Here is a 20,294-nt window from a genome sequence, read left to right on the forward strand (position 1 = left end):
TCATCTATCATTTGCACCACCCAAGAACCCCATACTTTCAATATAAGGCAAATAAAGTATATATAATACAAAGTCATCACCTTCTCCCATAATTGAGCAATATACCTGTGAATTATGATGGATACATACATAGTCTATCATTCATTCATTCATATTTTCAGCAGATATTTACTGGATGTCTTTTATGTGTCAACTAGGGACACGGCTGCTAATAAAACAAGAACATTGTCCTCATGGAGAGCTTATATTCTCATAGGGGAAACAGACAATAATCAAGTAAACTAATGAATGAAATAATACAATTTCAAGTAGCGATAAGTGCTGTGAAGAAAAGTAAAGACAGAATAAAGGAAGAAAGAATGAAGGAGTAGGTGAAATTTTTAAAAAGTGGTTGGGGAAATACTCAGATTAAAGCGGCAACTGAGTAGATTCCGGAATGACATGAATGAGTGAGCTATGCAAATATCTGGGGGAAATCTGTGAAGGTTGAGGGTAGTGACTGGTTACTCTCCTTGGTCACTTGAGCAACAGAACCCTATGATTCTATAACGCTACCAAATTATACTTTGCTGAAAAATATTTCTCTCAGAGTACTGGTGGCATAAAAGCAAGTGGAATTTTTAAAAATGGTAAGAATTTGGTTAAATATGGAGGAAGTAGATACATGGCTACTATACATTCTTGCTTGTGACCCATTCTCACATATTTCAGAAGCATAAAGAGATGTTCAGATGATAATTTGCTATGTGGAAAAGTAATAATTCTATCAAAAAATATCTGAGAGAAGGGGGCTTCAAGGGTCCCAAGGCGGGAATGAGCTTGAAGTGTTTGAGGATCAGCAAGAGGCAAAGGGGGTAGAAAGGAGTGACGGAAAGAGTGGTAAGAAACAAGGCTGGACAGGTGGCAAGGGCCAAACCACATAGGGGCTTAGGGGCCATAGCTTGGGAGCTATATCACATAAGGGCTTAGGGGCCATAGCTTGAGGGCCAAATCATATGGGGCCTTGGGAGCTAAATCACACAGGGGCTTAGGGGCCATAGCAAGAACTTTGATTTGGTTCCAAGTATGATGGGAAGCCCTTGGAAAATCTAAACAGTGGAGTAATGTCCTTTCATCTATGATTTTAAAAGTTCACACCATCTTCTGTGTGGGGCACAGGCTGCAGGGTGGCAGAAAAGGAAGCTGGACATCAGCTGGAAGTGACAGCAGTAGTCCAGAAGAGAGACAATGATAGATTGTAGTTAGTCCGTGATAATAAAGACATATGGTGTAATCAGATTCAGGATATGTTGAATAGTAACAATTACAGCTAGCATTTGTTAAACACTCAGAGTTGCCCCTCTACTGCATTATTTAGTATGAGAGTTCACAACGGCTCTGATGGGTAACACGTGCTGCTCATTTTACAGGCGAGAACTCAAAGACTTAGAAAAACACTTGCTTCCTGAGCTTCCAAATCCTCTTTGCCTAGCAAGACTCCCAAGTCTTGGCTGATTCTTTTCCACTGCTCCTCAAAACCTAGAATGGTGGACTCTTACCCTTATCAACTGGAATAACTTCAAACGTCTATCTCCCACACTATGTTGCTTTATGTCTCCCTAGGCAAGTGATTTAAACTGTGGTGCTGGTGAAGAATATTGAATACACTGTGGACTTCCAGAAGAAATACAATCAGAATGCTCCTTAGAAGCAAGGATGGTGAAATTTTGGCTTGCCTACTTTGAACATGTCATCTGGAAAGACCAATCACTAGAGAAGGACATCCCATTTGCTAAAGTAGAAGGAAAATGACAGAAACCCTCCATGAGATGGATTGACACAATAGTTTCAACAATGGGCTCAAACACATCCAAAATCATGGAGATGGCACAGGACCAGGCAACATTTCATTCTGTTATACATAGGGTCACCATGGGATGGCAGTGACTCACAGCACCTGACAACAACAGGCAAGGGATTAGGGCTCAGACCCAGTTCAGGTGCATACCAGAATTCTCTTTTCCACTGTTATCCTATACTGTCTCCCACACTAGGCAATGTGAAATGAGGTACTTCCTAGTCAGTAAAAACGACAGAGTGAAAAAAAAATATATAATAATAATATAGTGTCTCTACCTCTTATGATATGGGGGCTGTGGTGGCTCAGAGGTAGAATTGTCACCTTCCACAAAGAAGAGCTGGGTTGAACTCCCAGCCAATGCACCCAGTGAAGCTTCCAGCCGAAAACAGACTAGGAAGAAAGGCCTGGTGATCTGCATCCAAAAATAAGCCAATAAATACCGTAGGGATCAAAATGGTCCAATCCAAAGCAATTCATTCCATTTCGCATGGGGTCGCCATGAGCCAGGGTCCAACAACAACAACTACCTGTATGATAGATGACTCCGATCACGATAATGAACATTTAACATATCAACAAAATTGTACCCAATTTAATCAAAATGTCTAATCATTTCTGACTCTTTACTGTAGCCTTGTTTTACTCTGTTTTACAGAAGCCCGTGTGCTTTCCCATACTTGGCGTGTTTGCTATTTGTTTCCCTTTTTACTGGATTCCAAATCCAATTATTATTAGTGAACCACTAACTCTTATGCCTTGAAGTACTACTGTACATATGCTCAGAGTTTTCATCATTATATTCCCGAGGAAATTTTTTAAAATCCTAAAAGAAAATTTATGTAGGATTTTGATATCTTCAAAGGACGAAGCACTATTCCTTTAAATAATTAATAAAGAATAATGTGATATAAGAAGTTGAGGGGACTTTAGATTCATCCGGTCTAGTGGCTGTCAACCCTGGCTGCATATCAGAAACATCTGGGGACCCTCTCCCTCACTTCAGGCTAAGTAAATCAGATTCTCTGCAGGTGGGATTTGGGTATCAGTAATTTTTAAACTCCCTAGGGTGGTTCTGATACACAAGTAGGGTGGAGAACTGCTGATCTAAACCAAGTCCCCCTTCAGACGTCTTCTGCAAACCATTTTAAAATGAAAGAAAACGAGACCCAAAGGGGAAAAGTGACTTACCAATAGTAAGGCCAATTTGAGGTGGAACCACAATCGAAACCTGAGTTTCCTAACACTCAGTTCCATTTCCATTCAACATCCCCAAGACACTGAGGAACGTAAGGGAACAGGCAAGGGTTTCATAAATCGTATTCCTAAGGAATCTATCACTCAGGCTTCATTGCTTATATTCACCACCACTGTGTCTTGCTTCACCTGCCAAACTAGCCTGGCTTGGAGCAACACGATGCTGAAAAGCTATGACAGGCCTCCACAGCAGTACCAGGAGTAGCAGCAGGACCAATAACAGGCAGGTGTTCTTTCTCTCACACCACACTAGTGCTGTGACCATGCATCTGAGGACTTCACTGAATAGGCCATAAAAAACCACCACACAGCTACATGTGAAAATGTGATTAGCCTTTGACTAATGAATCCCATATTCAGGAACTTGACTTTAGAACACAATCATAGATATGGGCACGTTTTTCAGCTACTTAAAAATGTTTACTACAGCATTATTTACATAAAGAAAAAGTAGGAAAAAATCATGGAAACAAAGAAAATTTCTAAATGTATCTTTAAATACAAAAAAGTTATGAAAACACATATGCAATATATTCCCTATTTGGTAAAAGTAAGTATGTGTCCACATAATAAAAAAAATACTAGAAAAATTTAAGTGTCTGAGTGGTTGGATTATGGGTGGTCTTAGAAAAAATAAAACCAGAATGCTCCTTAGAAGCTAGTATGGCGAGACTTCATCTTATGTACTTCGGACTTGTCATCAGAAAAGATCACTCCCTAGAAAAGGACATCATGGTTGGTAAAGTAGAGGGTCAGCAAAAATGAGGGAAACCCTCAGTGAGATGGGCTGACACAGCAGTCTAAACAATGGGCTGAAATATATTAAAGATCACGAAGATGGCGCAGGACTGGGCGATGCTTCCTTCTGTTAATACATAAGGTCAGTATGATTCGGAGCCTACTCAATGGCAAGCAACAACAATTATCTTGCTCTCTCTTTTTAAATATTCTATTATTTTCAAAATTTTCTATAAGGTGCATGCATTTCATTTAAAATAAGAAAAAAGTTACACAGATCTTAAAAAGCTGCAGGACAGTAAATACATACACAAAATTGTATTTGATTACACATTTTTTCGGTATCCCATGTGCTTCTGCTTATTACCAGTATGTCTTTTTCCCTTTAGACCAAGGATGTGAACCCCACATCTACTTAATGCCATTCCACAGGTAGATAAACATTCATAATGGGAGACACAAATTAGTATTTCCCTGACTTCATTTCTATGAGTCAAAGGCTAAAAAAAAAAGATTTTTAAATGTCACAGATATTTTTCCATGGAAGACTAACAAATTAACATAATCCATCTTCCCAGTCCCCAGTTATTTTTTTAACAATTCTTTAACAATATTTACTGAGTGCTTTCCACACGCCAGGGACTATTCCAGGCCTTTAGAGACTTAACCGTGAAAAAGAGTCTAAAATCCCTGTTGTTTTGGAGTTTACATTTTGGTGGGAGAAGAAGGAGAATAAGCATGTTAATGACAAGTAAAATGAAGCAGGGAGAGAAGTAGAATGTGCTGGGAATGGGGAGAGAGAAGTGGGTAAGGGATGTTGCTATTTTAAACAGAGTAGCTGGGGAATGCCTTACTGATGAGGTCACATTAGAGAAAACACCTGAACGAGAGGCAAGGTGGCCCTGTGGGTATCTGAGAGGACAAACATTCCAAACGCCTTTCTGGCTTATAAAGGAGAAAACATCTTTGCTCTTCCACTATTCTTTGGGTCATCTGGAATTACATTCCTGCTGCATGCTCAGTCAACTCACGGCTAGAAAAAAGGTTAAAGAAATACCTTCTTTAGAAAGTGGAGACGGGCAAAAAAAGAAGTCCTATAGCCCAGCATTGGCAAAAAACCAAGGCTCTAGGAATTGATGGCATACCAGTTGAGATGCTTAAACAAACACATGCAGCGCTGCAAGGTCTCACTCATCCATGCCAAGCAATTAGGAAGGCAGCTACCTGGCCAACCGATGGGAAGAGATCCATATTTGTATCCATTTCAAATAAAGGAGATACAACAGAGTGTGAAAATTATCAAACAGTATCATTAATATTACACACAAATAAAATTTTGCTGAAGACCATTCTTGGATACAACAGTACATGGACAGAGAATTGCTAGAAATTCAAGCTGGATTCAGAAGAGGACGTGGAACAAGGGATATCATTGCTGACGCCAGATGGATTATGGCTGAAAGTAGAGAATACCAGAAAGATGTTTACCTGTGTTTAAATGACTATGCAAAGCTTTCGACTGTGTAGATCATAACAAATTCTGGATAACATTATGAAGAATGAGAATTCCAGAACACTTCATTGTGATCATGCAAAACCTGTACTTAGACCAACAAAGAGGCAGCCATTCAAACAGAACAAGGAGACACTAAACCCCCAAAAAACCAAACCCACTGCCGTCGAGTCAATTCTGACTCATAGCAACCCTATAGGACAGAGTAGAACTGCCCCATAGAGTTTCCAAGGAGCACCTGGTGGATTCTAACTGCCAAGCTTTTGGTTAGTAGCCGTAGCACTTAACCACTATGCCACCAAGGTTTCCAAGGGGACACTACATGGTTTAAAATTAGGAAAGGTGTACGCCAGGGTTATATCCTTTCACCATACTTATTCTATCTATATACAGAGCAAAAAATCTGAGAAGCTGGACTATATGAAGAAGAACATGGCATCAGGATTGGAGGAAGACTCATTAACAACTGCTGTACCCAGATGACACAACACACAACCTTGCTTGCTGAAAGTGAAGAGAACTTGAAGCACTTACTGATGAAGAAAGATCAAAGGCCACACAGCCTTCAGTATGGATTACACGTCAACATAAAGAAAACAAAAATACTCCCAACTGAACCAATAAGCAACATCATGATAAACAGAGAAAAGATTGAAGTTGTCAAGGATTTCATTTTACTTGGATCCACAACCAACACCCGTGGAAAAAGCAGGCAAGAAATCAAATGACATATTGCATTGGGCAAATCTACAAAAAAAGACCTCTTTAAAGTGTTAAAAATCAAAGATGTTACCTTGAGGACTAAAGTGCGCCTGACCCAAACCACGGTATTTTCTAAGGCCTCCTACGTTTTTTTTTTTTCTCCTACGTACAGGAAAGCTGGACAACAAATAAGGAAGATGGAAGAAGAATTGATGCCTTTGAATTATGGTGTTGGCCAAGAGTATTGAATATACCATGGAGTGCCAGAAGAACCAATATTGTGTCTTGGCAGAAGTACTGTCAGAATGCTCCTTAGAACTCAGGATGGTGAGACTTCGTCTCACATATTTTGGACATGTTATCAGGAGAGACCAGTCCCTGGAGAAGGGCATTCTACCTGTAAAGTAGAGGGTCAGTGAAAAATAGGAAGACCCTCAATGAGATGGACTAACACAGTGGCTGTAACAATGGGCTCATGCATAGCAACGATTGTGAAGATGGCACAGGACCGGGCAGTATTTCATTCTGTTGTACGTATGGTCGCTATGAGTCAGAATCGACTTGATGGCACCTAACACATATCCTGGGTTGTGCAAAAGGTTAACGTGCTCGGCTGCTAGCAGAAAGGTTGGAGGTTTGAGTCCACCCAGAGGAGCCTATGAAAGAAGGTCCTGGCAATCTACTTCCAAAAAATCAGGCATTGAAAATCACATGGAGCACAGTTCTACTGTGACTTACACGGGATCTCCAACAGTCAGAATTGACTCAATACAACCAACCAAAACCTAACCCGTAGCTGTCAAGTTGATTCCGACTCACCGTGATCCTAAAGGACAGAGTAGAACTGCCCCCATAGGGTTTCCAATGAGCAGCTGGTGGTTTCGAACTGCTGACCTTTTGATTAGCAGCCCAGTTCTAAAAACCACTGCACCACCAGGGCTCCCAACAGCAACTAGTTATTGGATATAAATATTTAGGGGAAAAAAATACAATCATGTGTGTCAGCTGACAACACCTCCAAAAACCCTCAAGTGTACTGTGTGTGTACAAAGCTATTCATGATGGAAAGATACCAGACTGAATTGGTTAAGAAAAAAAATATTTCCTGGAGACTCTCTTACCTAACATACATACTCATTATACATATCTGCCTGGATAGGATACAAATGAACCATACATTCTAATGCAAAATTATTTCTAAAATCTTTTTTTAAAATATCTTTTATGCATATATGTTGGCTATAAAAAAGCCTAATAATCCAATGTTTAAGCTTTAATTTCATGACAAATGATGCTTCCTTCTACTGAAAAAAGCTTTTCTAAGTGCCAGTGTTTATTATGGAATAGAAAGAGTAAAAAAAAGGAAAAAAAGTAAAGGATACTTATAAAAATCAATCTATAACCATTGCTTTCAAAGTAGTAAAATAAATTTCATGTTTCCTTGTATTATACATAAAAAAAGAAGCATTAGATCTCATCATAAACATTAATATTTTGGCTTCAATATACAAAGTATGTTAACCCTACACATAAGTTAAATGGCCAAGTGATTAATCCCTCAAAGTTCAAAATAAAAATAAAGGTTATATTACACCTAGAGACATGGTTTCCATAGAACCATGATAATTGTGGGTTAGTAAAAGAACAATCCCAAAGGACAGCACTGCCTTATTTCTCTGGGTTTTACATTACCAGCAAAACTCTCCAGAGCTGAGATAATCTAAGTAGGATGTGAATTTCATTTTAATTGAAATTTAACATCCCTCCATTTACATTAGCAAATACACAGAACTCCAGTATCACGCAATCATGCAAGTAAGACTCTCCTTAGGGTGGATACAAGATGAAGTACCTCTTCTAGGGATAAACTGAAGACTTTCAGGGGCTAACAAAATGCTAAATGCTTTCTATACCAAGGTTCATTTCCACAAATGTAACAGTCACGTTTAAGCTTCTGCTTTTCAAAATTTGAGGCTGGTTTCTAAACAAATTATCTTTGCATCAGAGTTAAAAATCACTCCTTTCTGAAAAACTAGAAGAATGAGCTATAAATGGCTTCTTTCTGGACCTTTCCAGATTTCTTGGTCATAAAGTTTGTTCCTTTTTAGAAGCAAGGTGATACTTGCGAAGAAGCATCAGGAGAGATACGGATGGAATTCTTAGTAAAGGTTAGAAGATAGGCTTCCTTCCAAATTTCCCATATATGTATTTCTATGAAATGTATAAGCAAGTCATATATTTTCTTGAGATGCCCAGGCCAGATTAAATTACACTGCCAAGAAGACTATTCAACACTTACATTGAGTTATGGCTTTTAATAACAGAGTCCTAGAGAAATATTAATCCTACTGCCTACACATTTCTCTTGAATTCCTGGCTCTTGGATATCTGTTTGCCAGTAGAGACGGGTGAAAATGCACAGCACAGTGCAAAAATAGAAATAAAAACTATGTGGAGAGAAAAGGGAAATGTTTTTTGGAGTGGAAGATCAAGCGTAATTGACAGCTTTTCTGCACATGTCTTAAGAGAAAAATGAAGTGGAAGCTGAGGTTCTTAAGAAATATGTTTCTTAAGTACCTAAATGATAGAGAAGCATGGGCTTGAAAGATTACCCAGTGAAACCCCGTGCATGAATCCTGTGTTCAGCAATTCCACAACATTCTCACTTCAGTCTCAATCTGAATGCTAGATACAGAAAGCTTACGTCCCAAGGAAATTTCTAACCTCTAACACTTCTATCCTTAGGAGCTTCTTCTCCCTTTACCAAACGAAGTCTGTTTCTTGTCACTTCTACTCACTGGCCCTAGTTCTACTCCAGAAAACGGGGCTCCCAAACACACTGGCTTTGAGGTTGAGGCAGGGAACCTATATGAGTACAGCAAGCCAAGGGCCAGACCATAAGAAGTAATGGAATCCTGGGCTGACTGCTTATTTAAAAGGCCAGTCAGTGCTCTGCTCTGGTCACTTGTTGCCATTCAAGAATGGAGGCTCTTTCTCACCCGATTTTCTGATTAGGGAAAGCCAGAAATTTGAATTTTACTATTATTTTTTATGGAACTTTCGGTGAAAGTTTACATAGCATATTAGTTTCTCATTAAACAATTAATACACACATTGTTTTGGGATATTGGTTGCCAGCCCCGTGATGTGTCAACACGCTCCCCTTCATGACCTGGGGTTCCCCATTTCCATTTGTCCAGCTTTCCTGCCCCTTCCTGCCCTCCTGTCTTTGCTTTGGGGCTGGTGTGCCCGTTTAGTCTCATATACATGGCTGAACTACGTGTGTTATTATTTGTTTTATAGCCCTGTCTAATCTTTGGCTGAAAGGTAAACTTCAGGAGTAACTTCAGTACTGAATTAAAAGGGTGTCTGGGGAAGAAATCTGAATTTTAGTAGAAATATTCTGATTTTTTAATATACATTTTAAATTTTAGAGTTAGTCCTTAGAGACTGATTGATCCAAATCTTTCATTTAATAAGTGAGAGAACTGAGGCCCAGGTTAGAAAAAGTGGCCCAAAGCCAAACAGTTATCAGAGGTAGGCTTGGGGGAGTAAAGCCCCAGACATAATATCACACTTGTCCCACGAGGCGGAAGCAGTTCTGCAAGTCAACAATGCCTTTGGCCTAGATGCTTCTCAAAGTATTCCAAAGTAGAAATCTGCCTTAGATCATTTCCTGTATCCATTTATTACATAATCACTGTGCACGTCTACTTTTTGTGGTATCCCTTCAAGTTAAGAGGCTATATGGAGCAGTGGTTACAAACAGACACTGGAGACAGACTGCCTGGGTTTGCAAGCCCAGCTCTACCACTTGCTAACTGTGTGACCTTGGTCAAGCCATCACACCTGTCTAAGCCTCAGTTCCCTTATCTGTGAAATGGGAATAACAATGGTACTTACCTTATACAATGATGAGAATTAAATGAATTAATGCATATAAAGTGTTTAGAACATGTCTGGTACAGAGCACACACTACACTGATGATATTATTACTACTCAAAGAGGTGGCTACAATACCCTGAAAAAGAGAGTCAACTTAAATATATCATTTAAAGGAAAATGTAAAACAAAATTGCACATAAGTATTCTAAAAAAAACGAGTCCTGCAGATTAAAAAAATAAATAAAGCAGCTAGCATCTTTATATGTGGGATGTTGGCGGTTCACCGGTAGAATTCTAGCCTTCTATGCAAGAGACCCAAGTTCGATTCGCGCCAATGAACCTCACGCGCAGCCATCTATCAGAGGAAGCTCACGTGTTGTTACGGTGCTGAATAGGTTTCAGCAGAGCTTCTGGACAGAGACAGGCTAGGAAAAATGCCCGGAGATCTATTTCCAAATATCAGCCAATGAAAACCCTACAGATCACAACAGTCTGATCTACAACCAGTCATGGAGATGGCTCAGGACCATATCAGATGCAAGCAAAATTTTGCTGAAGATAATTAAAAAATGGTTGCAGCAGGGAACTGCCTGAGATTCAGGCCAGATTCAGAAGAGGACATGGAATGAGAGACATCATTGCTGATGTCAGACGAATCTTGGCTAAAAGCAGAGAATACCAGAAAGATGTTTACCTGTGTTTTATTGACTACACAAAGGTATTTGACTGTGTGGATCATAACAAATTATGGATAAAATTGCAGAAGAATGGGAATTCCAGAACACTTAATTGTGCTCATGAGGAACCTGTACATACACCAAGAAGCAGTCATTCGAACAGAACAAATGAAGACTGTGTGACTTCAAAATTAGGAACGGTGTGTGTCAGGGCTGTATCCTTTCACCACACTTATTCAATCTATATACTGAGCAAAAAATCCGAAAAGCTGGACCATATGAAAAAAAAAAACACAGCATCAGGATTGGGGGAGACTCATTAACAATCTTTGACATGCAGAAAGAGAAAAAGGCTTGAAGCACATACTGATGAAGATCAAAGACTATACCCTTCAGTATAGATTACACCTTAACATAAACAAAAATCCTCACAACTGGACTAATAAGCAACATCATGATAAACAGAAAAGACTGAAGTTACCAAAGATTTCATTTTATTTGGATCCATAATCAATGTCTATGGAACCAGCAGTCAAGAAATCAAAACACGCATTGCACTGGGCAAATGTGCTGCAAGAGATCTCTTTAAAGTGTTGAAAACCAAAGATGTCACTCTGAGGACTAAGGCCCACCTGACCCAAGCCATGGTATTTTCAATCACTTTGTATGCATGCAAAAGCTGGACGATGAATGACGACGACCAAAGAAGGATTGATGCCTTCAGATTATGGTGTTGGCAAAGAATTTCGAATATACCATGGACTGCCAAAAGAATGAACAAATCTGTCTTGGAAGAAGTACAGTCAGAATGTTCCTTGGAGGCGAGGATGGGGAAACTTCGTCTCATGTACTTTGGGCATGTTATCAGGAAGGACCAGTCCCTGGAGAAGAACATCATGCTTGGTGAAGTAGAGGGTCAGTGAAAAAGAGGAAGATAGTTAACGAGATGGATTCACACAGTGGCTGCAACAATGGGGTCAAACAGCAAGGATTATGAGGATGGTGTAGGACTGGGCAGTGTTTTGTTCTGTTGTACACAGGGTCAATGTGAGTCGGAACCCCATCATGTACCTCCTTATAATGCATCATTTTAAATGTGTTTTAAATTCTAACCTTGATACTCGTGGTTATAATTCCATTTGGGAATGGGTTTTCTTTGTTATGTTAATGAGGCGATATTAGTGTAGAGTTTGTCTTAAATCAGTATCTTTTGAGACATAAAAGACTAAACAAGCAAGCTAGGAAGCAGAGATGGGGGAAGAGAGCTGCCACACCACATGAAGATCACCAGGGAACCAAGGAACAAGGACCTTCCCCTTGAGCCAACAGAGAGAGAGAGAAAGCCTTCCCTTAGAGCCAGCGCCCTGAATTGGGACTTCTAGCCTCTTAAAATGTGAGAAAATAAATTTCTTTTTGTTAAAGCCACCCACTTGTGGTATTTCTGTTACAGCAGCACTAGACAAGTAAGATATAGACTCTACAAGAAATCAGTGCAGTCTCTGACTAGAGTCAATTGAATGTCATAATGTGGCAATATGTTAGATGGTAAGATGGAAGCTTCGTGGCTATTAGCAGAGACAACATTAACACATTTTTGGCAATGGGAAACTATTAAATCGTAAAGAATTTCCTTTACATTTTTTAGTCTTTAACTTGGAAATTGTTACTAAGCCCTTTACTCCCACTATGTTCCAGTCAAATATCATTTGTATGGGAAATCAGCTTACTGCTTACTTTAAAAACAGACGACGATTCATTAATTGATTCAATGTGTTGGCATTTCTGGAGAACCCATTTAGTCAGGAACAAATGATGTCTCTTGCTTTGTGTTGAAGAAAGCTGAGCTTAAGATTTCAGGCATATACACAAACATTTAAAGAATCCTGCAAAGCCTGTTAACAATCTTATGGAGTTTAAACAAAACAAAAAAACCATCACCCTGCACCCGTGCAAGGTTTTAGATATGAAACAACATGTTTCAAAGATACTTTACGTTACTTCAAGTGCTCTTTCACAGTCCTTAAAATTCTTAACTCTCGTAAAGTTTAAGTAATTCTATGACTCAGGTCAGAGTATAGCATTTTCCCCCCAGAAAACCGCTGTGCTCAAGAAAATACATCAAATTTTTCTAAAGTGCTGTATGTATGGTAACTCTTCTAAGAAGTTAACTGCCTCTCCCCTTTTCCTTAATTAATTCACAGCATTTTTCTGGCCCCTGTGTTAGAAGTAGTTCAGTGCTCGCCTGCTAACCAAAAGGTCAGGGAGGTTCGAACCCACCAGTCACTCTGTGGGAGAAAGATGTGGCAGTCTGCTTCTGTTAAGATTTACAGCCTTGGAAACCCTCTGGAGAAGTTCTACTTTGTCCTAGAGGGTCATTATGAGTCAACACAGACTCAGTGGCATGGGGTTTGGTTTGGTTTTTGTGTTAGAAGTCGTAAAAAAATTTCCCCACACATACCGACCTGTTTGTGTTATGGTTCACATAGTTCCTTGACCAACACAGCTGGTGTAGATTACTGGAGGCAAACCAACTGTGTATTTACTAATAGGTGGCATGAGCTCTAGGAATGGAAACCTGGACCCAAAAAGGACACCCCTCCCCCTCCAAACAAAGTAGCCAAAGCTCGGTGTTCCATTTTAGTAGCATAACTGCTTCTTAAAATTTAGCTTTTAAAGAAAATATTTTTCACTAGGTGACTCTGGCCACAAAATGCACCTTTCATTTCTATTCTCTTCTTCCTCAGGCTGGATGTCATAGGGACCCTTTGGGGAAGCTGCTCCCACTTCTCAGGCTCCTGGCAACGAGCACCAAAGGCGGACTGGAGGAGGTGAGTTCACTAAAACTAAATTCTTAATGCTGGCAAGCTGGAGGTTGTCCGCACCCCGCTGCTCCCCCCCGCCCCCCATGTTTTGGGTCACATTAGCGTGGCTTAAGTCTGGCACACATGTAAATATCGAGTTTGGGGAACTAATGATGAATAGGAATCCACTTGACTGCAACTTTTTGGGGGGAGGGGGTAACGAATTTCTAGTACTGGTACCCTGCGAATTTTAAAAAAAGCTTATTTTTGTTTTAACCCTGCAATCAGCTCATTCTCGTCAAAAGAAAACTTTCAGCATATTTAACCTTCCAATCAGACAAAGGATAATGCAATACTGGAAAAGTAGACATAACTTTATGGTCACCATGCTCTTCCTGCTTGTTGAGGATTGTTATTTACCATTGTGCCCTCCTGTCAGCTTCTCCGAATGACAACTTGACAGAACATAGTACTTTTAATATTATTTATGACCTGAGTAAACCCAGCGCGGCGGGAGGGGGGAAGTCTTAATCTCCCACGAAGAGCTGAAACCTGACTTGCAGGAGTAAGTTCGCGAGTGAGCTGCCAGCAGGTAACCCTACCCTCCTCTGGATATACAAACGCCTGCCTCCATCAGGGGTATACCTAACACACACCCGAGTGCAGAGCTGCGTTATCAGAGCTACCGGTTCCAAACAGGTGCGGGACCATTCACTAACGGAGAACAACATCCAAGCCCAGCCCTCCAAACCCCACTCCTCAGATCCTCCTCGGAAAAATGAGCCAACTCTCCCGCGATCAGCGCTATGTCAAGCGGAACACACTCTGGCAACACCCCCAATACAGTTAGTTCTCTCCTCTTCGTAAACCCTCGAAGTGACACGGAGCAAAACTTAATAGGTCCAGGGAACCAAGACGCGTCTTCCGCGCAGCCACGAACCTCCCCGAAAGGATCTGGGTGACAGTCTCTAGATTCTTCTCGGCGCCTCCATCCCCCCAAGCTCCCCTCCCCCGCGCCGGCGCCCGCCCGCGCCCGCCGGGGCCCCTCACCTGCGTGGGACATGGTGATGGTCTCATTGGTGTTGGAGCCCACGTTGAAGATGACCACGGCGGAGGCGTTCTGCAGGAACGCGTTGCGAATCTTATCCCTATAGGTGCAGTTGCCCTTGGGGATGAGAGCTATCCAGTTCTTGCCTTGGGTAGGGACGGCGAACTTGGTGTTGGGGTCGCAGGCCAGGCGGTCGTGGGCTGAGCTGGCCATGACCACCTCCCCGCGTGCGTCCTGCTTGGGCGAGTGCTCACCGTAGCGCCCGCACTCGGTCTTCTCGGTGTGCAGCTCCGCGCTGCCGCCGCCGCCCGCCGCCCCAGCCCCGGGGTCCGGCGCGGGCTCGGCGTAGGTGATGTTCACGAAGGCGGTGTACCATTCCTCCTTCTCGGCCACGGTGAAGTCCAGGCAGAGCAGATGCACGAAACAAAAGGAAAGCAGCCATGTTGAGAGAGCCAGACTGCGGCACGCTTGGATGAGAGACATTGCCATCTTTATCCGCTGGGGCCCCCTTCCCGCCCCCCGCACCCTTCCGGGGTCCCGTCCCTCCTCCCCAGCCCCTGCCAAGCCCGGGCCGGCCGTCTCTCCTCCTCCACCTCTTCACTCCTGGGCCTGAGGGGCCGCGGTCGGGACGCGCAGCCGCCGCGGGGGGCGGATTTCGGGCGAGCCGGTGCCGCCGGCCCCTTTCTCTCTCAGCCAGAGCGCGGCGGCTGCATTTTGCTTTACGGGCGCCCAGGCGGCGCTTGCCGAGAAGTCCGACTGGCAAGAGTCCTGCTCCTTCGCCCGGCTTCTCCTTCTCTCATAGGGTGGCAGGGGGTCCAGGAGCGTGCGGCTCTGTGCCTTCCAGCCCCGGCGGGGGCGGGCGAGGCTGCTGGAAACCTGGGGTGCTGCCAAGGGTATCCTGGCCGCCGCCGCCGAGCGCTGGGGGAAGAAGGCAACTGCAAGCGGGCCCGGTTGCAGCCGCGGCGGCCGCTACTGCTGCGCGCCGGGTCCCTCAGGCTGCGGGCGCTGCGCTCCTCGCCTCGCCGTGTGGCTGCGCCGAGGGCACACACTGGCTGCGGGAGGGGCCGGCCTAGAGGTCTGAGGAGCGAGCGGCCAGAGAGGAGTACGCGGTCCGTGTGTGTGTCTGTATGTTTGTGTGTGTGTGTGTAATGTGTGCGTGCAAGGAGGAGCTTAGTGTGATGTCAAAGCTTCTGGGCTTCACTTGCCTCGCTCCCTCAGTCTCTATGGGCAGCAGCGACCTCTGCTGGGTCTCAGATTCAACCCCAGTTTGCGACTCGGTCTAGGTGGGAGCAAAGGGAAAGCGACCCCTTGACCCATGACTGCAGGAACAACTTTCTGCCCCCTAAAAAAAAAAAAATATGACGAAATATATGTGCCTCTTGTGAACAACCCTGCAATACTTTAGGATCCCGTTTGTTGGAGGAACTGTACTGAGCTTCCTTGTTACTCGTCCTAGGGCCAAACTGTAAAACTGGTTGATAGCCCGACTCTTCTTCCAACACGGCTCCTGGAACGGCAGTGGCTGCTGAACTTTAGTGTGTGCAACAGCATCACCGGAGTCTGCTTGCATATAGAGTACAGCCTTGGAAACCCTGTGGGGGCAGCTCTGCGAATCAAAATCAACTGGACGGCAGTGAGTTTTTTAAACAAGTTTCCAGATGATGTCGATGCTGCTGATATAACAACCACTCTTTGAAAGCCACTGATCCACGGTGGGTATGGGAATGGGCTTTTTCCTTCCATCTGGAAGCAAACATGTAGCTTTTGTTTTCTCATAAAAAAGCAAACCCGGAGCCATCGAGTCGATTCCGACTCATAGCGACCCTATAGGACAGAGTAGAACTGCCCCATAGAGTTTCCAAGGAGCGCCTGGTGGCTTTGAACTGCTGACCTTTTGGTTAGCAGCTGTAGCTCTTAACCACTACACCACCGGGGTTTCCTTCTTTTCTCATAGGACAGGTGTTTTCTAATTATGAGAAAAGAAATTGCATTAGCTGTTTCTCCATTGTGTTTATTCTTGTTGTCATGACCGGTAACAGAGGGCTCACAGCGTCAACAGGCAAGGGAGGTTTGTTTGGGTTATTGTTTATAGTGTGTTCTCCAGTTGTGCATAGAGATCACAACGAGTCAGCAGAGACTACAGTCCCTCTAGAGTAGTGCTCTTAAAACTATGACACAGCACAACGCTTTACCAATTAAATGCTTGGTGGTCTGTAGTATCCCTTCACACCAACCGTTTCCTTGACTTGGGATACCTGCCGTGTAAAGTCTCTAAAAATATTTGTGTGATGGCTCTCAAACATTCACACTGCACTTTCCACCTGGTGTTCTTTCACAAAACCTAGGACCGAATTGATACTAAAAAAAAAAAAAAAAAGTCCACTTTTTCCCCAGGACCTTAGTATGTTTACAACTTTTTGTTAATGACAATCCACCAGCACAACTTCTCTTTTTCCAATAGTGGTACAAACAGCGGGTGACTGGGGAAAGCAGAGAGCCCTAGCTACACCCACATTAGAAGCAGGCCCAGGGAGAGCTACTTTGAAGAATTTGTCTCTACAGTATTTGCTGTGCTGATTTGTAGGTTTTCCTAGTTTATTCATTTTAGAAAATAGGCTTCTAGGCAATTGGGATGGTGCTTTTTATAGTGCTGAATGCCAAGGAGACACGAGAGGAGGCTGCTTGGCTGCTGGTTCCTGAATCTCCAGAGATCTGAGGGGAGTCCATAGGAGAGAAACCCCCAGCTGGGTTCTGTACATATGCCTTTAGCAAAAGATCATTTCCCAAACCCCTGTATCCCTTAGCAATTTTTCTCTAGCTACCATACTTGGGGAGTCTGAGTTATTAAGAATGTAGGACTGCCCCTTTCCCTTGGAGGTGTAAGCACAGACTACGGGCTGAAGAGATGTTAGGGCCGAGGGGAGAGCAGCATGGCCAGGTTCATTACTGGGACATTGGGCAAATAAATCAAATGTTGAGTACAATGGTAGCTGGGTGTCATGGATTGAATTGTGTCCCCCCAAAATATATGTCAACTTGGCTAGTCCATGATTCCCAGTATTGTGTTACTGTCCACCATTTTGTCATCTGATATGATTTTCCTATGTGTTGCAGATCCTACTTCTACGATGTTAATGAGGTGGGATTAGTGGCAGTTATGTTAATGAGGCATGACTCAATCTACAAGATTAGGTTTTGTCAATCTCTTTTGTGATATAAAAGAGGGAAGGAGCCGAGAGACCTGAAGGATCTCATACCACCAAGAAAGTGGTGCCAGGAGCAGAGTGCCTCCTTTGGACCCCAGGTTCCTGTGCTGAGAAGCTCCTGGAGCAGGGAAGGCTGATGACAAGGACCTTCCTTCAGAGCCGACAGAGAGACAAAGCCTTCCTCTGGAGCTGATGCCCTGAATTTGGACTTTGAGCCTATTAGGCTGTGAAAGAATAAACTTCTGTTTGTAGAAACCATTCACTTGTGGTATTTCTGTTATAGCAGCACTAGATAACCAAGACGCTGGGTTTCTCACTGTAAGAAAACCAATCGCTGTCAGGTTGTTTACCACTCATGGTGACTCTGGGTGTCAGAGCAGAACCGTGCTCCATAGTGTTTTCAATGACGGATTTTTCAGAAGTAGATTGCCAAGCCTTTCTTTTGAGGCACCCTGGGTGGGCTTAAACCACCAACATTCCAGTTAGCAGCTGAGCTTAACCATGAAAGAATGAAAACTACAAAGAATCCTGAGATATTAGATTGGATTTTAAAATGAATTTATTTAAAAAAAAACTCTCATGTGTGTCTTTCATGAACAACCCTACGTTACGTTTGGATTCCATTTGCTGGAGAAACTGAATAAAGCTGGAATAGTTTTTTAAAACACTACACATATGGAGCCCTGGTGGCTCAATGGTTAAGAGTTTAGCTGCTAACCAAAAGGTCAGCAGTTCCAATCCACCAGCCACTCCTTGGAAACCCTATGGGGCAGTTCTGCTCTGTCCTATAGGGTCGCTATGAGTTGGAATCGACTCGATGGCAACGGGTTTAGTTTTGTTTTTATATATATGTGTGTGTGTGTGTGTATACACCTCACTTATGGAGTATCTTGTTATCTGACACATTTAGAAAGAATGGTAAAAAATCTGTCCGACCATTTTGTGGATTAAGGACAGATGTCTGGCAATGAGGAAGGCCAAGGGGTGAGTCCAGAGTAACACAGACTGCAGAGCATCACAGCATTGGTGTCACCCCCCGCCCCAGGCATCTCCTCCCTTACCAGCCACAGCCCACATGGTGGAAGTGCCCTGGGCTCCTGGGACTCACCTTCTATTGGCAGGTACAGGTGCTCAGCTCCAGGTGGCTCCCAGCTCTGGGAGGCACGGACTAGTGGGGCAAGCCATGAGGGTTGGCAGCCTGTCTGGGAATGGGGAACAGCCCTGGACCCAGGCTCCATGCTCCCGTGCAGTCCTGCCCCAGGGCTGTGCCTACTGTGCTTGGGGCCCTAAAGCATGGCCCGCCCACCTGGCCGCAGGGGGCTGTGCTCTGGCACCAGCCTTTGGGCTCCTGACCTGGTGCAGGAGAGCTGAGGGAAGAGGAGATCAGACGGGGTAGAGGGAGTTGGGGGTGAGATGAGAGGAGAGAGAAGGGAGCAAAAACGAGGAGTGGGTTGGAACAGACTTGCCACAGGGTATATTACCCACCAGCCCCCAGGTGTGTGGAAGAGCAGACAGGGCGTCCTGCATCCCCATGCTCATCATCCTGCATTTTCAAATAACACTGATTTTCACATAATGACCTGGTTTGGAACCTCAACAAGTCCATAAGTGAGGAGTGGGTATACATATACCTGTATGGTCAGAAAGCCTGGAAACAATGAATGCCTCATGTATCTAGAATATCTTTGTTTCTAAATACCATCCTTTAAAAGGAACCAAAGCTGTTTAGAGAAATGGCCGATTCCAGGGCTGGGGCTGGTAAAGTTCAAGGTTAGCCTGGGACCTCTTGTAGGGAAGTGCTCAAAGCACAGTGAGAACATGTCAAAAAAACACAGGAGCCAGTTGGAAGGAGCTCTTACTGGCCAAATCTGGGAAAATTTTAGCATCAAAATAATGGTAGTAACCTATTGAATAAGATATGAATCCATACTAATATAAATGAATGAATAAATGATTAAATAAGTAAACGTATTGTTCTTCGTTATGGTAGAATGCCTAATAATAAATGTAAAAGGATTGAATGACAGAAAGTCAGTATTTGACAACCAGCATAGCTGTGGGTGATTTAGTCAGGAGTCCTCAGTGCATAGGAAGGTTGATGGGTGCATGTATAATGTGAAGCATGATATTAGCGTAGTTTTAAAACATCTTCCACAAAAATACTTACTGGTTACAAGGAGAAAAATGGTGAAATTATTGAAGAGAACCCTAGAAGACACTAAGTTGACCAGGTGATAAGATGACCATCACCAATAGTGGGATATGTCACCACTATGTTCTTCTCAATGTGTTGTAGTCAGAAGAGCACAGCTTCATTTCTGTGATATTCCTGCCAAGAACGTGTGACCTGAGTCTGGACATGGGGAAATCTTGGCTGGATCTAGGGTGGGAGGCACCCTTCAAAATGAAAGAGCTCTAAGATGATGAGAGATAGGGAAGGATTGAGGAACCGATCCAGATAGAAGGAGACAAAAGAGACAGGACAACTAAATGCAACAAGTGATCCTGGATTGGCTCACAGTACAGAAAGGAAGAATAAATGGTTGAATGAGTTCTCTGCATTGGGTGGTAGTGTTTTATTAATGCTGATTTCCTGAATTTAGATGTTTGTATTATAGTTATGTAGGAG

At 43.1% G+C, this 20,294-nt stretch overlaps 1 protein-coding gene across 2 annotated transcripts in view; it reads right to left on the bottom strand.

Annotated features, from left to right (window-relative positions):
- RNF150 (ring finger protein 150) overlaps positions 1-15,716 on the bottom strand; it is a 317,481-nt gene extending 301,765 nt beyond the window's left edge. The window contains exon 1 of one of the 2 annotated variants that reach the window (XM_064267530.1): positions 14,462-15,716. In XM_064267530.1, the coding sequence (XP_064123600.1) occupies positions 14,462-14,948 (487 nt within the window). In that variant the 5' untranslated portion in view covers positions 14,949-15,716. The remainder of the gene's footprint in view (positions 1-14,461) is intronic. The other variant, XM_003417507.4, reaches the window with a different exon arrangement.
- Positions 15,717-20,294: the final 4,578 nt, after the last annotated feature.

The sequence above is a fragment of the Loxodonta africana genome, chromosome 13 (genome assembly GCF_030014295.1).
Source record: "Loxodonta africana isolate mLoxAfr1 chromosome 13, mLoxAfr1.hap2, whole genome shotgun sequence".
Taxonomy (NCBI): Eukaryota; Metazoa; Chordata; class Mammalia; order Proboscidea; family Elephantidae; genus Loxodonta; species Loxodonta africana.